The sequence below is a fragment of the Hyperoodon ampullatus genome, assembly GCF_949752795.1.
Source record: "Hyperoodon ampullatus genome assembly, chromosome: 2".
NCBI lineage: Eukaryota > Metazoa > Chordata > Mammalia > Artiodactyla > Ziphiidae > Hyperoodon > Hyperoodon ampullatus.
In genome coordinates, this window is record NC_136915.1 from 143,851,438 (window position 1) to 143,877,847 (window position 26,410).

The 26,410-nt window shown below is 45.6% G+C and overlaps 1 protein-coding gene across 1 annotated transcript; it reads right to left on the reverse strand.

Annotated features, from left to right (window-relative positions):
* Positions 1-15,951: 15,951 nt before the first annotated feature.
* Positions 15,952-20,037, reverse strand: SERTAD4 (SERTA domain containing 4; the record flags this gene model as incomplete). The annotated part of the gene is made up of 3 exons (XM_079697125.1): positions 15,952-16,710; positions 18,513-18,628; positions 19,863-20,037. 3 exons carry the CDS (start codon positions 20,035-20,037, stop codon positions 15,952-15,954), a joined length of 1,050 nt encoding a protein of 349 aa, XP_079553251.1.
* Between the last annotated feature and the right edge of the window lie 6,373 nt (positions 20,038-26,410).

A 26,410-nucleotide genomic window follows, 5' to 3' on the forward strand; every position in this document is an offset into this window, starting at 1 on the left:
TATACATATCGATAATTGCCTTAAACCTGAATGGATTAAATGCTCCAACCAAAAGACACAGGCTTGCTGAATGGATACAAAAACAAGACCCATATATATGCTGTCTACAAGTGACCCACTTCAGACCTAGGGACACATACAGACTGAAAGTGAGGGGATGGAAAAAGATATTCCATGCAAATGGAAATCAAAAGAAAGCTGGAGTAGCAATACTCATATCAGATAAAACAGACTTTAAAATAAAGAATGTTACAAGAGACAGGGAAGGACACTATGTAATGATCAAGGGATCAATCCAAGAAGAAGATATAACAATTCTAAATATATATGCACCCAACATAGGAGCACCTCAATACATAAGGCAACTGCTAACAGCTATAAGAGAGGAAATCGACAGTAACACAATAATAGTGGGGGACTTTAACACCTCACTTAAACCAATGGACAGATCATCCAAAATGAAAATAAATAAGGAAACAGAAGCTTTAAATGAAACAATAGACCAGATAGATTTAATTGATATTTATAGGACTTTCCTTCCAAAAACTGCAGATTACACTTTCTTCTCAAGTGTGCATGGAACATCCTCTAGGATAGATCACATCTTGGATCATAAATCAAGCCACAGTAAATTTAAGAAAATTGAAACTATATCAAGCAGCTTTTCTGACCACAATGCTATGAGATTAGAAATGAATTACAGGGAAAAAGCATAAAAAAGACAAACACATGGAGGCTAAACAATATGTTACTAAATAAACAAGAGATCACTGAAGAAATCAAAGACGAAATCAAAAAATACCTGGAGACAAATGACAATGAAAACACGACAATCCAAAACCTATGGGATGCAGCAAAAGCAGGTCTAAGAGGGAAGTTTATAGCTATACAAGCCTACCTCAAGAAACAACAAACATCTCAAATAAACAATCTAACCTTACACCTAAAGGAACTAGAGAAAGAAGATCAAACAAAACCTAAAGTTAGTAGGAGGAAAAAAATCATAAAGATCAGAGCACAAATAAATGAAATAGAAACAAAGAAAACAATAGCAAAGATCAATAAAACTAAAAGCTGGTTCTTTGAGAAGATAAACAAAATTGATAAACCATTAGCCAGACTCATCAAGAAAAAGAGGGAGAGGACTCAAATCAATAAAATTAGAAATGAAAAAGGAGAAGTTACAACAAGCACTGCAGAAATACAAAGCATGCTAAGAGACTACTACAAGCAACTCTATGTCAATAAAATGGACAACCTGCGAGAAATTGACAAATTTTTAGAAAGGTATAACCTTCCAAGACTGAACCAGGAAGAAATAGAAAATATGAACAGACCAATCACAAGTAATGAAATTGAAACTGTGATTAAAAATCTTCCAACAGGGCTTCCCTGGTGGCGCAGTGGTTGAGAGTCTGCCTGCCGATGCAGGGGACACGGGTTCGTGTCCCAGTCTGGGAAGATCCCACATGCCACAGAGCGGCTAGGCCCGTGAGCCATGGCCGCTGAGCCTGCGCGTCCAGAGCCTGTACTCCGCAACGGGAGAGGCCACAACAGTGAGAGGCCCGCGTACCGCAAAAAAAATAAAAATCTTCCAACAAACTTCCTGGTCTTCCAGGACCAGATGGCTTCACAGGTGAATTCTATCAAACATTTAGAGAAGAGCTAACTCCCATCCTTCTCAAACTCTTCCAAAAAATTGCAGAGGAAGGAACACTCCCAAACTCGTTCTGTGAGGCCACTATCACTCTGATACCAAAACCAGACAAAGATATTACAAACAAAGAAAATTACAGACTAATATCACTGATGAATGTAGATGCAAAAATCCTCAACAAAATACTAGCAAGGAGAATCCAACAACACATTAAAAGGATCATACACCATGATCAAGTGGGATTTATCCCAGGGATGCAAGGATTCTTCAATATACGTAAATCAATCAATGTGATAAGGCATATTAACAAATTGAAGAATAAAAACCATATGATCATCTCAATAGATGCAGGAAAAGCTTTTGATAAAATTCAACACCCATTTATGATAAAAAGAAACCTCACAAAAGTAGACATAGAGGGAACTTACCTCAACATAATAAAGGCCATATATGACAAACCCACAGCAAACATCATTCTCAATGGCGAAAAACTGAAAGCATTTCCTCTAAGATCAGGAACAAGACAAGGATGTCCACTCTCACCACTATTATTCAACATAGTTTTGGAAGTCCTAGCCATGGCAATCAGAGAAGAAGGAGAAATAAAAGGAGTGCAAATTGGAAAAGAAGAAGTAAAGCTGTCGCTGTTTGCAGATGCCATGATACTCTACATAGAGAATCCTAAAGATGCCACCAGAAAACTACTAGAGCTAATCAATGAATCTGGTAAAGTTGCAGGATACAAAATTAATTCACAGAAATCTCTTGCATTCCTATACACTAATGATGAAAAATCTGAAAGAGAAATTAAGGAAACACTCCCATTTACCACTGCAACAAAAAGAATAAAGTACCTAGGCATAAACCTACATAGGGAGACAAAAGACCTTTATGCAGAAAACTACAAGACACTGATGAAAGAAATTAAAGATGATACCAACAGATGGAGAGATATACCATGTTCTTGGATTGGCAGAATCAATATTGTGAAAATGACTATACTACCCAAAGCAATCTACACATTCAATGCAATCCCTATCCAATTACCAATGGCATTTTTTACAGAAGTAGAACAAAAAATTTTAAAATTTGTATGGAGACGCAAAAGACCCCGAATAGCCAAAGCAGTCTTGAGGGAAAAAAACGGAGCTGGAGGAATCAGACTCCCTGACTTCAGACTATACTACAAAGCTATAGTAATCAAGACAATATGGTACTGGTACAAAAACAGAAACATAGACCAATGGAACAAGATAGAAAGCCCAGAGATAAATTCATGCACCTATGGTCAACTAATCTATGGCAAAGGAGGCAAGGGTATACAATGGAGAAAAGACAGTCTCTTCAATAAGTGGTGCTGGAAAAACTGGACAGCTACATGTAAAAGAATGAAATTAGAACACTCCCTAACACCATACACAAAAATAAACTCAACATGGATTCGAGACCTAAGTGTAAGACCGGACACTATAAAACTCTTAGAGGAAAACATAGGAAGAACACTCTTTGACATAAACCACGGCAAGATCTTTTTTGATCCACCTCCTAGAGTAATGGAAATAAAAACAAGAATAAACAAATGGGACCTAATGAAACTTCAAAGCTTTTGCACAGCAAAGGAAACCATAAACAAGACGAAAAGACAACCCTCAGAATGGGAGAAAATATTTGCAAACGAATCAAGGGACAAAGGATTAATCTCCAAAATATAGAAACAGCTCATGCAGCTCAATATTAAAAAAAACAAACAACCCAATCCAAAAATGGGCAGAAGATCTGAATAGACATTTCTCCAAAGAAGACATACAGATGGCCAAGAGGCACATGAAAAGGTGCTCAACATCACTAATTATTAGAGAAATGGAAATCAAAACTACAATGAGGTATCACCCCACACCAGTTAGAATGGGCATCGTCAGAAAATCTACAAACAACAAATGCTGGAGAGGGTGTGGAGAAAAGGGACCCCTCTTGCACAGTTGGTGGGAATGTAAATTGATACAGCCACTATGGAGAACAGTATGGAGGTTCCTTAAAAAACTAAAAATAGAATTACCATATGATCCAGCAATCCCACTACTGGGCATATACCCAGAGAAAACCATAATTCAAAAAGACACATGCGGCGGCTTCCCTGGTGGCGCAGTGGTTGAGAATTTGCCTGCCAATGCAGGGGACACGGGTTCGAGCCCTGGTCTGGGAAGATCCCACATGCCGTGGAGCAACTAGGCCCGTGAGCCACAATTACTGAGCCTGCGCCTCTGGAGCCTGTGCTCCGCAACAAGAGAGGCCGTGATAGTGAGAGGCCTGCGCACCGCGATGAAGAGTGGCCCCCACTTGCCGCAACTAGAGAAAGCCCTCGCACAGAAACGAAGACCCAACACAGCCAAAAATAAATAAATAAATAAACAAAATGACGGAGGAATTATGTTTTAAAAAAAAAGACACACGCACCCCAATGTTCATTGCAGCACTATTTACAATAGCTAGGTAATGGAAGCAACCCAAATGCCCATCGACAGACGAATGGATAAAGAAGATGTGGTACATATATACAATGAGTATTAGCCATATAAAGGAACGAAATTGGGTCATTTGTTGAGACGTGGATGGATCTAGAGACTGTCATACAGAGTGAAGTAAGTCAGAAAGAGAAAAACAAATATCGTATATTAACACATATATGTGGAACCTAGAAAAATGGTACAGATGAACCAGTTTGCAGGGCAGAAATTGAGACACAGATGTAGGGAACAGACGTATGGACACCGAGGGGGGAAAGCAGTGGGGGGGGTTGGGGCTGGTGGTGTGCTTAATTGGGTGATCGGGATTGACATGTATACACTGATATGTATAAAATTTATGACTAATCAGGACCTGCTGTATAAAAAATAAAGTAAAATAAAATTAAAAAATTAAAAAAAAATGTGGACATTGAATTGGCCTTGAGGGGAAGTTACTCTTTGCATAAATGAGGACAGGGCAAGGTTATCCCAGGCTAAGGGAGAAGCAGGGGTGAGGGCTGGGCAATGGGAAGGAGCGGATTAGCAGGAGAGGATACTGAGAAGACAACAGTGGCTGAAGCAGATGCTTCCCTGCAGAGAGCAGGAGGTGGGGTTGGGCAAATAGCCTGGGCTAAAGTCTGCAGGGCACTGAGAGGCCTGAGAGGTGAAGGAAACTGCTAGCCTGGTGATTTTGGACAATCAGCCATAGAATGGATGGGGAAGGAAGGAATGCCTGGAGACAGATGGGGAGATTTTGAGAAGAGGTGAGGTCTGGGGTAAATCAGGGCTGTAATGGTAGTTCATTTCCAATTTAAAGATAACTAGAGGGAGAAAACTGGCCCATTATGGGACAGAGGGGGACAGTCAGGGGACTCTGAGGCTCCAGTTGGAGAATGTGGACAGAGGATCCCTCCCCACAGCCATCCTCCAGCACAATATGAGGCCACCCAAATCCAGGGTCTCCTGTGCATCCACCCGACACTCCTGTCCTGCAGGCCTGGCTTGGAGCTAGCATCTCCCTTCCCAGCTCCTCCCTGCCCCCTTCTGCAGAAAGGCTGAGACATTCCCCATTTCTCCAGCCTCTTGTTTCTCTAATTTTATGATTGTATGAAAATAAGGCTCCCAAATTGCCTTTAATTAGCTTTAATAAGACAGCTTTTTTCTAATTAAAATGATTATTAAGAAACCATTTATTGAGAATGAACGCAGTTGTTAGAACGTAGGAGAATTCTGAACTCTTAATAACAGCAGCCACCACCATCCCCTTTAGACCATCAGTTCACCTGCCGCACTCCTTAACTCAGATGGGGTGGCACTCAGGCTAGGGGCCCAGGGTTTCAACCCTCTTCCGCTCCAGGACACCTCCAAGAGCAGCTGCTGCCTGCATTCCTAGTGCTGCTCCTTTCCTTGGCACTGGGGTTCTTACTATAGACTATGGCCCTGGTAAGTAAGCACCGGGGTTTGCCTATCAAAGAGTCTGTGCAGCTGAGCAAAGCCGGGCAGGCAGACAGAGGGCGGTGAAACTTGGAGATTTACTTCATCTCCCAGGGGCCTTGGTCTCCCAGACGATGAGAAGCCTGAGTGGGCCCCGGTGGCCTGAGAGGGGGGGCCTTTTCGGCTCTAGAACTTGGCGATGCTAAGGCGCCTGATACAGGCTGCGCTTGTGGAAATGCACACCTCCGGGTAGTGGGGAAGCTTGGGACTGGCAGAGCCCCGCAGCTCGTTCAGTTCTCCTCCCCTCCCTCTCCGGGAGAGCTGTGCAGGCAGCCGAGGCCAGGGACCCCTGTCACACAACGCGTGAGGAGCCTCAAAGGCGCCCGGCGCCCGCAAGGAAGAAGCGGGCGCGGTGCAGCGAGGCGAGACCCAGGCGCTGGGCCCGAGGCGCGGAGGTGTAGCTCCCTGGTCCCCCGGTCCCCGGGTCCCCGGCTGCAGCGCTCTCTCCCTCCAGCCCCCGCCCCCGGCTGCGCAGTTGCCGACAGCTCCCGGATGGCGAATGGTTTGTGCCGTCATTTTCCCTTCCTGTAGGGAGGGTGCTGGGGGCCGGAGTCTGCGGGGGGCTGTACCGAGAGCCGGGCAGAGCGGGGAAGGGGCGATCAGGTCGAAGGTGGCGCAGAAATCGGGGCTAATGGAGAGGCCCTGGGCATTTTCTAGGGACGTCGTCTGGTCTGTGTCTGCCTTCTCGGGCCATGGGTCCTTGCAGGGACCTCGTCAGCTTGAGGTCTGCTGCGCATTAAACAGCGGTGTTTGTTTTCGTTGTTGTTTAATGTCACAGTGGGAAGAACGTGGGCTTCGAGTCCCACAGCCCTGGGCTCCAATTCGGTCGGCCGAATTACTGCTTTGTGACCTTTTGTGACACTTAACGGAGCCTTAGTTTCCCTACAGTTTTCTTCTCATGGGCAGCTCTAAGGATTATATGCAAACACTGAGATGAAGTTGCCCAGTCGGAAGCTTGAGACCCAAGCGCTAGTGTGGGAGGAATGTGCACTTGACCTCAGCCAGTGAAGGCGAAGGCAAAGCTTCGAGGCCCTAAACGCAGGGCTCGGAGGTCCTTGCTTCCTCGGTCGCTGGCTGGCGGCCGGGTCAGCCAGTCCTCACCTGTTCTCACCCCAGGGGCGGGTCGGAATCCGCGAGGGCGGATTAGGAGACACCGCGCTGGAGACCCCCGCAGGGGCCTGTTATTAGCGAGTCGGGGGCCGGGGGCTTTGTAAAAGCTCCCCAGGGGGTTCCACGGGGCTGCCAGAATTGAGACCCGGTGACTCTCTTCCTCTCCAGGGAAGGAATAAACAAAGAGGCCTAGGTGGGCAGGGAGCGAAGGGAGCTAGTGGGTCACCTCCAGTCTGCAGGTGGCCTCTTCACATGCCCACGGCCACAGTCACATGCACGCCCATGCACACACGCACACTCAGAGGGACCCACAGCATCCCTACACAGGCGCGCGCGCGCGCACACACACACACACGCCCACTCACGTTGTCACGGGCACTCACTCCCACATGCACTAATTTCTCCGGGCGAGCCCGGCGGCCGGGACGCTGGCCGACCTCGCGCTGGCACGGTCATCTGCAATGGGGTCCCGCCCTGCAGCTCCGAGGGTCTCCGGCCCCGCGGCCCGGGGTGCGCTGCTGATGACAGCGCGGCTTCTCCGAGCCCGGGGCTCTCCGCAGAGCCCCAGCCGGGCCGCGCGGCGCTCGCTCCGGCTCTTTGTTATGCTAATTCCCCCTTCCCAGCTGGTGCCAGCTGCCTGCACAATGAGCGCCCCGAGCCCTCGCCAGTTCTCGCCAGCCAGGGAGTGGGGGCGGGGTGTGGGGTTGCTCTGCGACCTGCGCTCTGGATCCCAGCTTGGCCCAGCCTGGCGGGGTGGTGAGCTGCTCCCCTTGAACGCAGCTTCCCCCCGTCCTCCCCTCCCCCACGCTAGCAGGGCCTCGCCCCTCGGGGCCTGCAGGGCATCCACTGATTCATTCCAGTCACCCCGGCTGCCTGTCTTCCAGGTGCCAGGGCTTGATGAAAAGTAAAAGGCTCCTCGGCGGCTCGAGAGCAGTGCGGATGAAAGAGAAGCAGCCGCCTCCCAGACCACACAGCTAATCCTCCCATAAACCTCGAGCAAATAAGGGGAGAGGAAGGACAGGCCAGCTACAGATGTGGAGTGCAGCCTCCGGGGGTCCCCAAATTAAAACTCGTGCAGGGGAAGCACTTGGACCACTACCAAATGACACTAATTGGGTTACGGGACCATAATCTTGGCTCATATGAAAATAAAAAGTTACAGTCACAGCTTCAAGGACTGTCTTCACAAAAAGAAGGGGGAAAGTCCGCTATTTCGTTACTCATAAACATGAGAGAGAAGAGGGTTCTCGGATCTCCTGCCTGCGTAGGACAGGCAGGCTGGTTACTTGAAGGGGAGGACAATCTTGTGTCGGGAGGAGCGGCGCTGCGCCTGGCTGGCTCCGAATGTGTGGAGCTAATGGGCTAATGGATGGGGGGAGCCCTCTCCGGGGAGGGGGAGGGTAACTGTACTGAGACACCGCGGGGGAGCATGGCCTATCTGGAGGAATGTATTTCAGGCAATTGGTTAGCAGCCACATGCAGAATACAATCATCTGGACGAAAACTCAGAGATTTATTCTTTAAGAAACATCTAGAAGCAGTATCTCGGTTTCACTGGGGGAAAAATAATAAAGGCATACTGGGGAAGTAAAGGAAGGAGTGACACGTGTAGAAAATTCAAGTGAAAATCTTCAGAAAGATTTCCGGTTGTTTGAATCACAAATGTCAGGGCCAGAGGAGACCAAGGCCCTTTGAGTGGAGCCTCATCATTTGACAGATGGGAAATTAAGACTCAGAGAAGTTAAGGGCTTGTTGATGGTTAGACAGCTAGTGAGTGGTAGAGCCAGGCAAGAACCTGTCTCCTAACTCCTCATCTAGAGCTCTCAACGTACTTGGTTATATTTCTGTGGTTAAGAAACAGAAGTTATTTGATCAGAAACCAGTGCAATAGACTATAGGTAAAAAGTTAGAAAATTTTAGAGTGAGTTAAACCGTGTCTGCTCTATAATGAGCATAAGGACTGGAAATCAATCAATTCTTGCAAACTCCACCCCAGGGTTCTTCCTAACATTTATCTATTCATTCATCCATTGCAACACCCAGATAGACAGATGGCCCCAGGATTTCTTTATGGGTCCTTTCTGTGCAGACTAATAACTTTTCCAGAGAGATCCCCACACACACACACCTGCCAATGCCTCATGTCCCTTGCACATTAAGTCATCTTGGCTAAAACCAGCTAGGTTAAGGCTAGACTGGTTAAGAATTCTAACTGATCATGCTTACTGGTTGGAATACTACCCGCTGGAAAATAAAAAATCTACTCCAAGGGACTTCCCTGGTGCGCAGTGGTTAACAATCCGCCTGGACTTCCCTGGTGGCACAGTGGTTAAGAATCCGCCTGCCAATGCAGGGACCACGGGTTCGGAGCCCTGGTCTGAGAAGATCCCACATGCCGTGGAGCAACTAAGCCCCTGTGCCACAACTACAGAGCCTGCACTCTAAAGCCCATGAACCACAACTACTGAGACTGCATGCCACACCTACGGAAGCCCACGCGCGTAGAGCTGGTGCTCCACAACAAAGAGAAGCCACCACAATGAGAAGACAGCACAACGCAATGAGGAGTAGCCCCCGCTCGCTGCAGCTAGAGAAAGTACGCGCACAGCAAGGAAGACCCAACACAGCCAAATAAATAAATAAATTTATTAAAAAGAAAAAATCTCCTCCAGCTGCTGAGTTTCCAAGTAAGGGGAGAACAAGAGTCTGGAGATGGCCAGCCTGGATCTCCCTGGGCACGTTGAGGTGTCCCCCCACCCCATGCCCATCTCAGCTGTTCTGCTAGCTCAAATGGCAACTACTGGTGTCACTTATGAGATCCTAGAGCTCGGTTGGGTAGGAGGAGAACCTGTCCCAGAGAAGTTCTGGAACGATCACGGCACAACACTGCATTTTCTCTCACTCTGGCACCAATTTCTCATTCTCAAACTATATGGTTCAGTTTTGTCCTCATTTCAGTCCTAACAATCAGCAAGCATCACTACAGGTGATGTACCTCAGCTTATGGAAAAATATATACTCTTGGAACATCGAGAGAGACAGAAATGTAATTTTAAAAATGAAATCCTATTTTGAAGTCATCAATGGGCTCTGAGTTTAAAGGCAACATAGAAAGAAATGAGGTCTTGAAGTAGGGACAACCACTCCCTAGTTGAGCTATTTCTAAACTTAGATCTTGTAAGTGGAAACTGTATCGAAGTTATTTTATAACTACTTTGAGGCCATGTCCTCGAAGTTATAATTATACAGAAAATTCTGCTTTGGCCTCCATTATCAGATATAGGTACATAAGGAATAATGCTTGGTCTGTATTTATTTACTCCATATTATATTTTTTTCTGAGGAAAAACTAGGTCTAAGAGAATCATTCAATATAGTAATTGGATAAACTTGAACTTTGGCAAATCCTAGGGGTGAATCAGAGGTCAGTGGTTTTCAATCTTTTCATTTGTAAAGGACACCTCTTACGCCTTTCAGGTAGCCACTTTTCTGAAAGATACTATCCTCAAAATAAATTTATTTATTAGGAAAAATGCCTTCATTTTCCCAGAGTTTCTTCTCAGTTTGTGCTGTGTTAACCCAGAGCTGATTTAATTCCAGCCAAGGGTAAAGAAATCTGACAAGGTAAAGAAATCTGACAATTTCCTGCACAACTGCTTTCAGGAAATTTTATGATTTCCAATAAGCTTTTGAAATATTAAACATATCTCAGGAACACCAATGACTACTTTCATAGCTGTCTTAGCGTCCTGGGTCCCCAAGTTTTACACCATCCCCCTATTTAATTTCAAACTTTCTGTACAAAACCCAGGAGGCCGAATAATTTCCCCAAAGAGGATCTGGTACTGTCAGCTCCAGCTTTCAGGGGGTCCAGGGACATTAGCGGAGAAGTCATGGAGGCTCACTGCTATTTCACACCCATAATGTGTGCCCAGGCAAGGTCAAGCCACTTCCCCAATATTAAAGTCTTTAATGCTGACAAACTGAAAAGGTGGGTACGGCATGCCACCCCATTTTACAGACAAGGAAACCGAGGTGCTAGGAAGTGAAGTGGCTTGCTGGCCAAGGCCAAGTTTGCACAGCTACACTGGCAGAGCTGGAATTTGCATCCAGGCAGTTTGAATCCAAGTCCTGCACTCTTAACCCTCTGCTGTATTCCAGTTTCACGAGAAACCCACCACCATTGTGCCTGAACTGAATAGGTGAGATGAGCTAATGCCTATACTTAGTAACAAAGACAGTTTGGTTGGTTTATTGAAAAGCACAGCATCTAAGGACTTGAAGAAGAATAATGAGAACCCCTCCCAGCTCCCAGAAAGGACAGACAAGCCATTCCTCTCTTCCTAAAAAAATCAAGGAAATCCTTTAGTAACTGAAATGGTTTTTCTTGTCTTCATAAAGAGGTTTGACCAAAAAATTGCCTTTCCTTTTTAATCTTTAGACTTCTCCGTAAAGAAAGTGAACACACTCCTCAGTGCATGTGGAGTGCTGGATTTCCCAGACTTCTTCCCCTCCACTCCATCAGAGATCAACGCCCCAAACTTTTGCTGAAATCCCTTGCCTTGAAGGCTGTCATTCTCCATCTTTTCCTTATTATGCACACAGGGGTTGTGTGAGTTTGAGGATGGTATAGATGCACTGTGCCAGATGTGTTTCAGAGAGATCTGCTCACTTCTTAATTGACAGAATACAAGGGATACGTCACATCTGAGCTTAGCTCATTGCAGTTGCCTCAGAAGACATCTGCAGAAAAGCACCGTGTCTAGAAGTATCCGGGTTGGGTTCATGTGTGAGCTGACCAATCAGATGGGGTGGTGGAGTATCACACACCTGATGCCTGGACTCAGCTGCTCCCATGGAATGACCTGATTGGAGGCAACTCCTGCTGAAACCCATCCCCCCCCCCAAAGTTCTGCTATTTACACACTGTCTTGGGATCTCAGCAGGAAGCAAGATCACAACTTACATCTCTGCAGTTCTTCTCTGTGTGTGTTCTCCCCCGAGGATATGGCATTTTATAAGATTTCATAATGTTAAATGAAGGGAACAGTTCCACTGACTGGGGTTGAGAAACACGGGAAATTTCATGAGAAAAGACTAATTCATCTCCATACATTCCATCAGTTTCATTGTGGTCAAAAGCAGGTGTTTCCAGGCTGTGAATAAGTAGTTTGCATTTTAAAAATTAACAAATTGGACCAACACCAAGGAAAAAAAAAACAGCAATAGACAGCCCACCAGAGAATTGTTTACCAAAGAAGATGAAGCTCATGGTGATGGTTTGCAAACACCACCAGACTAGCTTGTGTAAATTCCCTTCCTTTAGTCATCGTTCTTCAGCCTGTCACAGATACTGAAGGGAAATGCAGAAACAGGAAATTACAGACTATTTTAAACAGCATGTTTTATTAAACTCACTTGCTGATGCACTTTATGGCAGGATGTGAGATTCAAGTGTTCATAACTTACATCTTTGCAAGTGCTTTTCCTAAGTGAATTCTCCCAGCTAAATTATGGCAAGTACACAGGGCTGGAAATAATCTCTAAACTAGTAACTGATTTACTCCAGGTCATTTGGCTACATCACATAAAATGGAGAAGTTTTAGCCAAGTGAAGAGAATATACCTTGCTTATTCACTATACTATAACTAAGAAAGCACTGGAGGCATCGTGCAGTTAACTTAAAAGATCCTTAATACATTTATTTTAAACCACAGAATCAAAGCACAACAATCTTAAAATGAATTCCTAGAAAACATACATTGTCTCTTTTATTATTTAAATATTGATTTCATTCTTCTTTTCACAGGACATTTCTGTATCTAGTTTAAACCACCATTATTGATGCCATGTTGAATCCTTGTTTTTGAAAAGGCCTAGTAAAACTGGAAGGAATGTGATTTCACTACAAATACAATGACTACAAATTTCAGGGACTGTCATAAAAGTGGATTTGAACAACTAATTATTTTCAAAAACATTTTCTGCTCATAATTTGTTTGAGGGATATAAAAGCTTAGCTGCATTGCAAACAAATCCTCATATCCCTGTCTGATATTTATTGTGAGGCTGGCACCTCTTAACACCCATGTCTTCTGAAAATTGTTCTTGGCTCTCTTCTTGATACACAGAAAGGAAGTACTCAAGGGAAGCTGTAGTGCAAGTTCACATTTGGAGGGGTGGGTAGCCATGCTTTGATGGAGTTATAATCTATGAGCTCTAAAAGCAAATACCTTACATTCACTCACTTTCAGCATCTATTTAACAAAGTAGCAGGTAAAATGTTCAACATTTCCATTGTCTTAAAAGATCAGGCCGAAGATGCTTTACCCTAATTATTGATTGTTGTCAAATAGTCACTGCCACTAGGTTTAAGTTTTTCCTACCAACCTTCCTCCCAGGTCCCTGTCCCTACAATCCTGTCCCTAGGACACCTTCAAGGTGAACTACAGAATAATAGGATTTTAAGAGTAGAAGCATATAATGATACCTTTGCCCTTTTAAAGGACCTTTGCCAGGCTATCCTCTACAAATCACACACTTTAAGAGAGGAAGGACCAGGGCTTCCCTGGTGGCGCAGTGGTTGAGGGTCCGCCTGCCGATGCAGGGGACATGGGTTCGTGCCCTGGTCCGGGAAGATCCCACATGCCACGGAGCGGCTAGGCCCGTGAGCCATGGCCGCTGAGCCTGCACGTCCGGAGCCTGTGCTCCAGAACGGGAGAGGCCCCAACAGTGAGAGGCCTGCATACCGCAAAAAAAAAAATAAATAAATAACAACAATACAGAATTGCATGGAATACTACTGGCAATAACCTCTGTAGTTATTTTAACCATTTACATATGGGCCATCTTCTTGACAATTTGACATTTCATAAAGGAATCAGCTAGGATTCAGTATTTATGGCTTCATGTTATGCTATTTTTTTCAGAAACTTTATAAAAATGAAAACCTTCAGATCCTTTAAGATAAAACCTTATCGATCACAAACCACATCATTTACTAACACTGTACTCTTTTTTTTTTTTTTGCGGTACGCAGGCCTATCACCGTTGTGGCCTCTCCCATTGCGGAGCACAGGCTCCGGATGCGCAGGCTCAGCGGCCATGGCTCACGGGCCCAGCCGCTCCATGAGGCATGTGGGATCTTCCCGGACTGGGGCACGAACCCGTGTCCCCTGCATCGGCAGGTGGACTCTCAACCACTGTGCCACGAGGGAAGCCCCTAACACTGTACTCTTAATCAACAGAAATCTAAACCTACAAACTAGGAGCATTCTGAAACACCTGTTAGATGGGCCTCTCAAAGTACACTTTAACTTTGAAAATGCCTGTGTGGCCACTGCCCATGACAGTTTCTAGACATTTTGAGTTTTTTAAAGGAGAAAGAGCAATGGAAAAGAGGAACATAGCCAACAGTCATTAAAATAAGAAAATCTGAATGAATTTTGATCATTTTAATAAATATATATCAAGAAAACTTCACTTTATTACAACAACACATTCATATACAAGCATCTATCATCTAAGTTTTCAACATCAAATGTTTATCAAATATTGAAAATAAAGGACAAAACATCACTAGACTATTCAGCCATAACACAAGAACAGGTTTTAAAAATTGGTCCTTGTGGACATTGTCCAAATGATGATCCTACTCATACACTGTATGAATGAGACCTATATTTAATATTAATAGCAATAATAAAAAAAAAGATTTATCTTGGAGAAACTGGGAGGACTGACTTATTTCCTCCGTTTGGCATTTGGTTCCTGTGAAGTATTGTGTAAGGAGGTCCAAGTCAGCCAGTAACCTTGGAAATGGAAATACAGTTTAGCAGGCGGAGTTGGCTGGTGTGGAAGGAAGGATGCTCAGAGGGGTACTCTGAACATCCTTGCCAATGCACAAATGAAAGAAATGATTGAGAAAAATCCCGACCAAATACATAGGAGCTTTTGCCGACTGAGTCCCATTTCTCCAAAATAACTTTCCCCAACTAAAATCTTTACATTCTTTAAGATAAAACCTTATTGATCACCACATCATTTATCAACATTGTGCTTCGTAATCAACAGCAAAAGTCATATATAAAAAACCACATGCTTTTATAATCTAAACGAGTGAAATGATGCAAAACAGCTTAAAGTATGATGCATGCCACTGGTTCATGAACTTCATTGGACAAGAAAACAAAACAAAACAACCCCAAACCCAGAAAACCCAAACCCCAGCAACAGACCGTTGCCATAGAAAAGCTCAAGCAGCCAGTGCTGGTTTCTAACAGCTCTATTGTTTCCTCCATCCCTTTCTAAAAATGCCAAATCCGAAAGCAATTGGGCATCAAAAACAAAGGAAGAATAGAGATGCTGAATCAAAAGTTGAACGCAATAGTTTGACATTAACGGTTTCCAAACAATATTGATCCACCCTGTGTTTTTTTTTTCCTGTTTGTTAAATCCCTGCTGTACTCTGATTTATCCTTAATTTTCACATTGGCAAAAATTAAGATAAAGTAAGGCACCAAAAATCGCCCTGTATAATATATCTCTAAAAGCCTCATCACCCATCACAGGCAAGCTGGGAACTTGCAGGGATTAGCCTCTACTCATATTGTTGATTGCTGCCCTTAGACAGGTGTGTTTCTTTACGTTCTATCCTATTTTCATCTGTCATACAAGACTGTTGAATCCAAACACTTAACAGCACCAGGAAGCCATTTCACCTAGCTCCCTGTCTTCAGTCTTTTAGTCAGAAAAAAATACTGTATCAGAGAGAAGAAGCAGACATTCTGTGCCGGTTATATTGATTTGCTTACCAAATAACTACCTAATTAAGTGCCAAACAGGTGGAAGGTTCTTCGATAGTGACAGGCTCCTGGAGGCCACAGAAATATCACAAGGACACATTGTCCCCCATTCTAATCTACTGATCTTTTCTGTAAGAAAACTAAGATATACTTTAAAGCGTCAACTGTGTTCTCGGTAACGTCACCACATTTATAAGTAGCTTGCCGATGCCTACTATACAGATGTTTTATGCAATCTGCTCTCCAGGCATTAAAATGACATGGCATGTTCATGGCATAATTGTATCAGTTGTACAAAACTATAAAATCCATTCAAAATAAAATTTATGAGAGCTAATTGATCATGCTGTGCATGCTTCAAAGTTTCGGTGAGAAGACGGCTCATATTTTACTTCCTTTGCTGCAGCACAGTTTGTTACTTGGTGAAGGCTCCTTTTTCCTTATGGACTTTTTCCACGACTCACTTACATTGCTTTTTTCATTATATCCAGTCTCAAAATAATCATAAAATTGGCCTTTGCACTCAAAAGCAAGGTCATTTCCCACAGGTTCATGGCTTAGGGGGCCACCATCCCTGTTGGTGTCATCATTTGCTTTCTCATTTAATTTGGCCTTTTCCTGAACACCAAGTGACCTCACATTAGTAACAAAGATTTCATTGGCAGGTATCTGGCCATCACCCTTGTAAATAGGTGCACTGCTTACATCAAAATCCACCTGGTGGGAACAACTCGGTAAAGGCAGAGGGGGAGAGGAAGAGGAAGATGATGAGGAGGAAGAGGCAGTGGTGGAGGCATTTCCGACATTAGCATTGACAGAAAGGGGTAAATTTAGATAGTGACCACCACATTCTTGGTACAAGCAGCAGGCATGAAACTTCTCACACTCGTCTTTGGCCATCCGAGGTCGTTTCCGGTAAGGACAGTCTTGGGCCATAAACCACTCCTGGGCAGAGGTGCCATTGAAAGAACAGGCAGGAAAGCACCAGTTATTCTGCATGATAATTTCTCCATGGATCCTTTTCATCAAATTGTTTATAAGGACAGATCTTCGGAGGTACACTTCAGGATCATCGATAAACTTTAGCTTTTCTAAGGACATATAAAGGATGTGGGCTCGTTCCTCAAAGATTGAGATGGTCTAAAAATCAAAAAAGGAAGAGAAAGCTTAGGAAATGGTCTATATTAAAATATCACCACAGCACATTTCTCTCTTGGCAGTTTCTGAGTCTGAGAGTCTGTGATCTTGTTTCCCCAGTTTCATTTAGAGATGCTGTCCCAGGGGCTGCTAATGTCTCCCCTTCCCAGCAGACTCACTGTTGATGTCGAGCATCGGGGAATCCAGCCACAATGCAGAACTCAGCAGGGACAGGTCAGGATGTCTGATCTTTTATGGCTCAGTGAGGGGGATGCCAAAATGCACAAAACTAATCTATGCTGTTAGAAGTCAGGAGAGGGGGTTTTTTGGAGGGCAGAGAGGTAGTGACTAAAAGGGGACACAGGAAAGGTTCTGGGTTGCTGGTTATGTTGTTTCTTTATCTGGATGTTAGTTATATGACTATTTCACACTTTGTGAAATTCATCAAGCTGGACTCTTATGACACTTGGGCCTTTATGTGACACATATATATTATATGTCAATAAATGCTTTTTAGAATATGCCAACATGCAGGTCATCATAAGTATACTTCAGACCCTGGCCTAGCTATCAAGGAGCATGAGATCTGGCTGTCAGATCTCATGGCTCTCTCTGGCTGTTTTTCTGGGTTTCATTCTTGCAATTATCTTTGCTTGACAGAGGGACAAAAATAATGAATGAGGCTCAAACCCTAAAAGGAACTGTTGGTTGAAGGGCCAAAGTAGGCTTTTTCTGGTGTTGGGCAGGAGGAAAGATGCAGAGAGGGAATCAGATGACTCACTCCTGAGCTGTGTGATACCATCACTGTGTGATCATTGCTACAAACCCAGTGGCAATTTGGAAAACTGCTATAAGCCACAACACAGAAATCAAAAAGGACTTAAAATGCTTGTGTCCTGGGGGCCAGCTCTTCCAGGTCATAAAAAAAAAAAGCCAACCTGAGGAGCTGTGAATTAAACCAGCCCAAGCTGACCTAATGGAGGAACTACAAATGCAGGGGAAAGCCCAGCACCTGCCAATGCATGCTGATGACTTTTTATGAGCAGTGATTAAAAAATTAAAAATCTTCTCTGCGTTTCAAAAAACTCTGGTCTGGGTTATGCTCTCCTCGATTAAATAAGCAGATTGTTTTTGAAGGAAGGTAGCCATAAGGAAAAGGAACTGGTATTTCAAAAGCTTAGATGGCCAGTTTCGTACTTCTGTGCACTTTCCCAATCCTGTTATTTTCTTCTTATACATGCAAAAAAGTTAGCTTTGGTCTTTTCCTGGGAATGAATTATATATTTTAACAAATGAAACATGTGTAATGAATGCACCATGAAGGACGTTTCTACTTTCATGCACACATTCAAAGGATGGTGAGTCCCCCGCTGAGAGGTCAGGAAAAGCCCTGGGTGACCACCCCCATGTAGGCACATACGTGTGGCATTGGCCATGGTAGCTGGAGCTCAGATACGGGGAACAGGTCAGGAAAGGACAGGTGCATTTCTGCACACGTGAAAGCACCAGTCGCCATGACCCTTAATGCAACTTGAGAAAATGAAATCATTAGTAAAAAAGACATTCTTCAGATTATATAATTTTGTTATTTCTGGGCAGGGGAGCTCTTGCTGGCTCTTTCTTCAAATACTTGTGAAAAATAACACAGGACCCAAAAAAGTGACAACGATTAATATGGCTCTGCTGAGAAGTGGCTCATTTTCATTGCTTGGGTGGAACAATTTAATTTCTGGAAATGGATCAAGCAACTGTTACTAAGTATCTTAAACTCTTAATAAAAATAATGACTATTAAAAAAAACATACTTTATGGCTACAGCTGCTGAGTGGTGGGTGAAAATCCTCTTCTTCCACATACTTCCTCTTAAAGTATGTGATCTTGGATGTTGTTATAGGATTTGAAATTCCCCTGTAATGTGATCCTGTGGTAATAAATCAGATACGACAAATGACATGCGGTTTGCCAGAGGTTCTCCAAACAAAATACTTTCCTTGCCTTGCCTTTTAGAAGATAACTTGGCTACGTAGTTGTCTGTACATGTGGTGATTAAAAATAAACATTAGTCTTAATAGTTGCTATCATACAGAATCCTGTGACCCAGGCTAGGCAAGGATTTCTAGACAATTATAGAGGAAAATGACATATTTCAGCACTTACTAAATACTCAGAATATCTATGCACAGGCAAACAGCAACATTCATAAAGGGGAGTAGTGTAATAACTCCGAAATAATATAAGTATTTATTCCAATTATTTAATTAAACCCATGGTGATATAACACCACTGTTCAAATGTATATATCTTTAACTGTAAGCACTAATAACCAAATAACATTTAAATATTACTGGCTCTCAGTGAGTAAGCAAATTATTATCTGCACACTGGAGTCATAATATTCCTGCTTTTAAAATATAAAATTTAATTTTTTTAAATTTAAAATTAAAATTCAGGGTAACAAAAGTCCTTTTTGCTCTCAAAAATGTAACATATCAACCATGAATAAAAATAGGGTCTAATTTTTAAAGACGAAGCTTTCAATCCTTTTTAGCAAATCTGACTTCAACAGGTACTCATTTTACATTTTAGGGTTTTTTTTTTTTTTTCCAATCACTAGTACTACACAAAAATCCAAAGGAACTCACCTTAAAGTATAAGAATAAAGGATCAGGGAGAACATATTTTTTTCTGGGCTTAAAAATTTTTTTTTTCCTATAATACCAAAGCCAATTGCACGCTTCATAAAAAGAAGAGCCACATAGCTGCTGGCCCAAAGTGCAGATTCCTTTATGTCTCATGGGATAAAGATTTCATTGTCAAGCCCACCAGGGCTTGTGTAGCTCTGAGAGAACCATACAGTTCCAGAAGGTAGAAAACTGAAACTCAAACTGAAGTTTCAAGATCTGGTTTGGTTCTCTTAAAAATACAGATGCCTGACTTTTACCCAAAGCAGCAGCACATGGAAACTCAGGTTTGAATGCAATTAATATCACTCCTGGTCCTTTCCCTGGAGCCTTGGGCTCACTTACGAGCGGTACACAGGCAGCCTGGGACGTTCCTGGAGCACGAACTCTCTCAGCTCAGAAGGGCGCCCCAGACACCACCGTTGCCCATCAGTCTGGCCGCAGAGGGCAGCAGGGGAAGGTCAAGGGCAGTACCTGCCAGCGGGGGACCAGCTCCCCGGTCTCCCTGCAGAGGAGCCTGTGCTGGCCCTGGGGGGCTTGGGCCTCCGTAGCTGTCAGCCTCCCATAGTGTCTGGTACCCAGCAATTTCAGCAGCTCCTTCCGAGACAATGGGCTCGCAGAATCTATTCATGGACAGAACCAGAGTCATCTCTGACAGCCTCAGATCTGAAAAAAAAAACCAAAACAGCCCTAATCAAGAGCAAGCCAGGGGATGGCCTTGGCTCCTTCTTCCTTTGCTTTGGGAAACTTTTACGTCTCAGTCCTCCCCTTTGCCCTGAAACATTTTATTATTTTTTCAAAGAAAACCTCAGCAAACTCTCTTGCTGCTATTAGCTCAGCCTCTGTGTTCAGCAATCTGCATTTCATGGGCGGATCTTTAAAAACCCCATTTCTTATTGTTCTCAGATTCCCCTCAGCCCTCTTCCAGACAGCTGCTTTGCCTCCTAAACACATTTTCCTCCTGACATTCCCGCAGAAAATGTACCGCTAAGAGGCAAGGCCAAAACCCTTGCCGCTTTCTTTCTATTAATAAGGCAAAATCAATTTTCTAGTCAATCCCCTGAGAGTCTCCTTTGATGAAATCCGCTAATCAATCAAAAGAAAAGGAAGGAGGAGACAGAAATCTTGCCCGGAATCCCTACTGATGCTCTCAGGTTCAGTCTGTTCCGCTGCCCGCTGCCCCCTCTTCCTCTGTTTCTGCAGGGCCAGTTCCTCTACAACATTCTGGGGCTCTCTCCACTTTCTTCTCCCAAAGCGAAGCAGACAGAGACACACTTGGTAGTTGTTTCCACCAGTCCTGATTGGCCTGAACTGGATCTGCCTCCAGTCAAAACACTGAGAGATGAAGACAGAAAATTGGCTCCAGTTTCCAGCCATGAGTTGCAGTCCCACAGGAGCCAAGCACAACATCAACGGAGCAGGCGGAATATTAAACAGGAGCCAGGGCTTCAGGGCCAGAGGCAGCGGACAACTCTACACCGCAAAGCCCAGAGGCAAGGCAGAAACTTTCCAAGAGGCAAAACACCACTGCGCTTCTGTCCAGTTCACGCCCTTCCCTAGGGTCTGTGCGGAAACTGGGAGCCTCTCTACTCTTGGGATGCGCCTTGGGCTCCTCGGCACCTTGGGTGGTGGGGGCCTTTCCCTGGAGGCTCAGTGTCTTCACCTGGTCCTAAGTAGGGCTCAAGGTGGGGTCCAGAGTGAGTGCAAAGGAGAAGAGAATCTAAAGCCAGAAGACCTCGGGGCCATAGATCAGTGGTGACTGCAGAGCAGCCTCAGTGCCTTATGATCCACCAATTCCTTTACAAGACCCAAACCTCCACTATCTCACTTTGCCGTTTAAAGAACTGTCACAAAGAGTGATGACAGGCCTGCTTTCTTGAAGATTGATTGTCTTTCAAATAGACGCTAAGGGTCTAGTTCTTGCTTTCTTCTCCAAATTATACAGCTTGTAATGTTTGGGGGAAAGAGTGAATCTACTATTGTCTCGTGGGAGACTATTATTACCTACATGTTATAACAAGGGTCCACTTCCAGGTAAAAGGAGGAAAGGCACAAGGGGAAGGGGAAATAGCTTCATTAAGTGACAATGTCCTTCTGGCTAACAGAGCAGCTCTTGGCAGCAATGAGTCCATCACCCAGACTTCTCTCTGAGACCTGAAATTCTGCCCCAACCTCACTGAAGAAGTCAGTCAGGCCTTCTGATATACAGGGGAGGTGTCCAGGTCAGTGGCTGGAATTAGGACCCAGCTGATTTGGGCTGCTAAACTACCTACCCCCTTTCTTTTAAAATGCCCTCCAAAGAGGCAGCAGCAAGGACTTATTAGAAAACCTTATTTCAAGAGAATAAAAAAGGTTCAATTAATTCTCTAAAAAGAAGTGGTCAGACATGCCATTTATTCTGTTCTGAGTCATCAATCAAGAAATTTAGACCACACTGATTTCACAAACTAAGCCATTCTATCACCCCTCAAATTTGACATCCAAACAAGGTATTTATTTCCTGGAAGATTCTTATGAAATGGTCCAATTTCTTAACTTATCTAAGAGACAACTGCATCAGGAAGTGCTATTGCCAGGAGCACATGAATTATATAGCTTTTTCTCAGAGTCGGTAGCCCTGTCTCACTGACTGCAACAGTATTTTCTCGCTTGAAATTTACACTCACTTTGTGCTAGATTCTGGGAATAAGATCCAAGCTTTTTGCCTACGTGGAAATTTCATTACATATAAACCAAAACACATTGACAAATCCATATCGCATAAGACAGAGAAGCATTTGCAGGCCCCTAGCAGCAATTACCTTTGTTTAAAAGGACATTATATGGGCCCTGTGCTATTTTATGTTAGTAGGAGTTTGTTTATATTTTAATGACTTATCCTTGTAGCTTTTTGGTTGTTAAGGATTTCAGCGTTTCTATTTGTTAGTATTGTTTCCAGCACGAAATGCTACTCATGCATTTGAACTTGAAACATGGCATAATAGTTTTTATCTTGGCTGTTTCTTTCCTTTTATGATATCTAGTTTCAGAAAGTTTTTCTTTTCTTGAATGGGAAACTTTTACACACAAAATCCTAAACTGGAGAGGTGGGTTCCAAGAGTGATTTATGTAAGTCCGAATAAAAAATAAATGAGTTGGGATTATTTGGGAGTGGGGAGGAGATTTTGCAATTGAGTCTTCCTAGTCTATCCAGAACTTACACTGGGATGTTAGGAAATTAAGAAGGCAAGTTTAATGTTCATGAAATATTGGAGTATGGGGCACGAAGCCATGATTCTTTTTATTTGTATTATATGTACAGATCCAAACTGTCATTTTTTCTCAGTACAATGAGATTTACATTATAATTCTGCTACTGAGTTCAGAAGTTGAAATTCACAAATTTATGTGCTGTTAATACTAGAGTCACAAAGATGTACATGTATAGTAAATTTTGTTTTTTTTAACATCAGCTGTGAGTGAATTCAAAAGAAGGGTGTTAAAGTGTGTTTTGTCTACACAAGTGTTTAATAAAATAAAAACTAGAAAGGTCCTAACCTTTTATCCTCAGGCTCCTGCATGTCTGTTTCATCAGCCAAGGGAATGTAGTAGAATGACACCTCAAGCATTCCCAGAAGGCCAAGGGCTAAAATGTCAAGTTTTTCCAGCAAATGTTCACAGTAAAGTTACCAGGCATTTCTATACAATTTGGTTTTTTCCAGATGAGTTGGGCTTCTTCTTTCCTTGGAGCCACGATGATGCTAATAGAAGTAGCACAAATAACAGGGTAGCTGCAGATTCAGTGATACCTTCCATCCAACAGGCGATCCTGGTCACTCTTTGCCCACCCTTCCCCCTCATCCATCATTAGAAAACATTTTATTAAGAGCATTATAGAAGTCAGAGGTCTGATTCCAATACTGAAAAGCAAGAAAGTAAAGGGCTGGTATTTTCGATACACCTTTGACACTGCCGGTCTTAGCTGTCCTGCCCCGGTGGAATCAAGCCCTTGACCTGACACTGTTCCTAACAAGACTTCAACAGCTTGTCCAGCTCGTGGTAGTGGTGGTGGTGGAAGGGGCTGGGTGGGTGGAATGAAATCCTTCAACTCTTCTAAATAGACAGATACTACTTTTCTACCAGTCCCAGCAGTACACCTGTCTGCCCTGGGAAATACATTTCCTCAGCTGCAGCTCTGAAAGGCCAAAATCTTTAGGTCGGGTCCTGGGGCTGGAATGCGGGTGCTGAGCAGGAGGGAGACGAGGGGGTGCCCGGGTGTCCGAGCCCGGGAGCCAGGTCTCCCCATCCCAGGCCTAAGACTGGGGTCCGAGGTTTAGAGACCCACCCCCTGCAGGCGGGCAGCAGACACCACGTCCGAGTTCCCACACTGACACACCCTCGCGTGTCGGTGCCGCAGCCCAAGCCCCTCTCCGGGGAAGCGGGCAGAGCCCTGCAGGCCGCCGACCGAAGGAGAAAGTAAACAACACCCCAAGTGTCTGGGAACAAAGGCAAGTTGTCTTTCCACGGTGCTGGAGCCGTGCGCCTCTCCTGAAGAATAAGAGCTATGATTATTCTTCCTTTTCTTCTTCTTCTTCTTTTTTTTTTTTTTTAAACCAAGTTTCCTTCTAAGGGCAATAAACACCAAAGGTAGGATTCCAAGGAAATGACTCACGGCGGTTGGCAGGGCTCTAGAGAGGCTGGCCCCGGCCCGCGCTCCAGCCCGCAGCAGATGCCTGCCCGGCCCTCCCCACTTCGCCGGCCAAACCCACTCGGAGCCCGCGCCTGCGGGATCGCCCTGCGCATCCGTTGGAGCCGGGCGGCCAGGACTCTGCCCGTGCCTCCCGCAGGCGCCCGCCGTGTCCGCGCCACCCTCGGCCGCGGGGCCGCCTCTCCCCCCGCCTCTGCGGTCCCGGCCGGGCACTCCGGAAAGTTGCTAGGGCAGGGGAGGCGGGAGGGGAGGCAGGGAGGAGAGAGGCGGAGGCGTGGACCAGGCGGGCAGCAGCCGAGCCCGCCGGGGAGGTGAGCTGAGGACAGAGGAGCCGCCGCCGCCCGCAGCGCGGCTCGGCTGCCTGGGAGGAGAGTGCGGGGGCGGAGGTGGCGGGGGGGACAGAAGGTGTCAGCTCCTGCAGCTATTCCTTTTTCTTGCAAACGCGCGCTCCTGACATCCACCATCCCTCCCTCCCCACCTGCCAAGCGCCGCGGCGTCCAGACCTGGTGGCATCCCTCCTACTGACCCCCGTCCCCCAGGACAAGGGAATAAGCGGCCACCGAGGACCCTGGGGTCTCACCAGAGCTGTGGTCCCCACCCGCCCCTAGACTCGCCTCGGTGCGCGCGGGCTGCAGCGCGAGCAGCCCTAGAGGCGGCGGCGGTTCCCGCCCGGGTAAAGGCTCCGCGGCGCTCGCCAGCCCCGGGAAAAAAGCCCGCGCCGCCTCCGCGCCCAGCAGCGCCCCGGCCCCTCAGCCGCCCCGGGTTCCGTTTCGGCCGGTGCGCGTCCACTCGGTGACCCCGGAGCAGCCCCGGGGCCGGAAGGGCGCGCGGGAGCCAGTCAGCCCCAGCAGACGCCCGAGGGGACCGGCTGTCGCGCTCCACCCGGCCCGGCCTCTCCGCCCCCGCCGCCCGCGCCCAGCCCGGCTCTTACCGCGGGGTCAGCCGGAAGGCGGAGGCCGCGGCGCTCGAGCTGCTGCTGGCCCTCTCCGGGCTCGGCGCCGTCCCGGCCCGGCGGCCCGGTCGGCGGTGGCCGCTGGAGCGCGGCGGGCGAGGGTCCCGGCAGGTCCCGCCGCCGCGACTGGGGCGCTGCGCCGCCGTCGCTGCAGACGGTTATGGTAATGAGCGGCTCTGTCTAGCGAGGAGCGTGTGAAACCCGTCAATCCTGTTTGCCATTTCCCCGTGGATTTCCGAGGAGAGGTTCTGCAGGATGCCCCCAGGGTGAGAAAAGGAACATGACAAGCGCGCCCGCTCTCCCTCCCTCCCTCTGCTCCCTCCGCTCCCGCCGCCGCCGCCGCCGCCGCTCCTCAGGCAGCACACGGGGCGCCTTCCCCTCACCCCAGCCCGCCCCCTGCCTTCTTCCCTCCTTCCCGCCCTCCCTCCTTCTCTCCTCCCCTCCACTCCCCTCCCCTCCCTGTGCCCGGGGACACGCGGGCCCAGCTCCAGCCCGCAGCCCAGACCCCACGCGCTCCCGGGCTCCCGCCCCAGCCCTGGGGTCTCGGCTCCAGCCGAATAATGTATTCACTCTGCAACCTTCTGAGATGTCTTCTCTTTTTTTATTTGGTTTACTTTTTTGTTGTGCGTGCGTGTGATTTAAAAGAGAAAGAAAGAAAGAAATCTGTGCCTTTCCCACCCTTTGCAAAAGACTTTCTTCTCCTTTGCCACAGCAAACGGAGATGAGAAACAGATGTCTTTGCAGGACCAAGCAGTTATTCTCCCCTCGCCGCCCGCCCCCGCCCCTCTGGAGCTGTATATGTATAAAAAAGCAACCTTGGTCAGGCTGCAACTTGAATTGGTAACTCCTTCTGGGTGGGGAGCCTCAAGGGAAAGCCTCCAGGAAATAAAAAAGTAATAAAAGAGGATGTCCTTGGTCAAAAGAATGTAATTTAAGCAACGGAATCACATTTTGCAAATGGTAATTTCCCCCTATATTGGACTCAACTGGAGTTTGTGTTTTCAAACATTAATTCATAACTTCTGTCTAGGGACCCCGCCATAGTCGAGATGGGTCATTTCAGGTGTAATGAACACAGAGGCTTGGAAGGCATAGACCTAATAAAATGGGGGGAAGGCACCTGCACAAAAGTGTTACAAAGACTGTAATGTTTGTTTACTGCTACTATGCCAGATGTGCTAAATATAACACTTCTTTAAAACAGAGATCCTCCGACTGTGAAAAACCAAACCTCTTGCTGCCTGGCTCCCTAGGAATCAAGAGGAGGCAGACTGAAAATCAGGGAGAAAAGGAACAAGATCAAGGATGAGGATTAGCATCTGCAAATTGAACCCTATCTAATTTGCATGTTTATTTCTTAGAATTGTAATTAAATTTGTAATA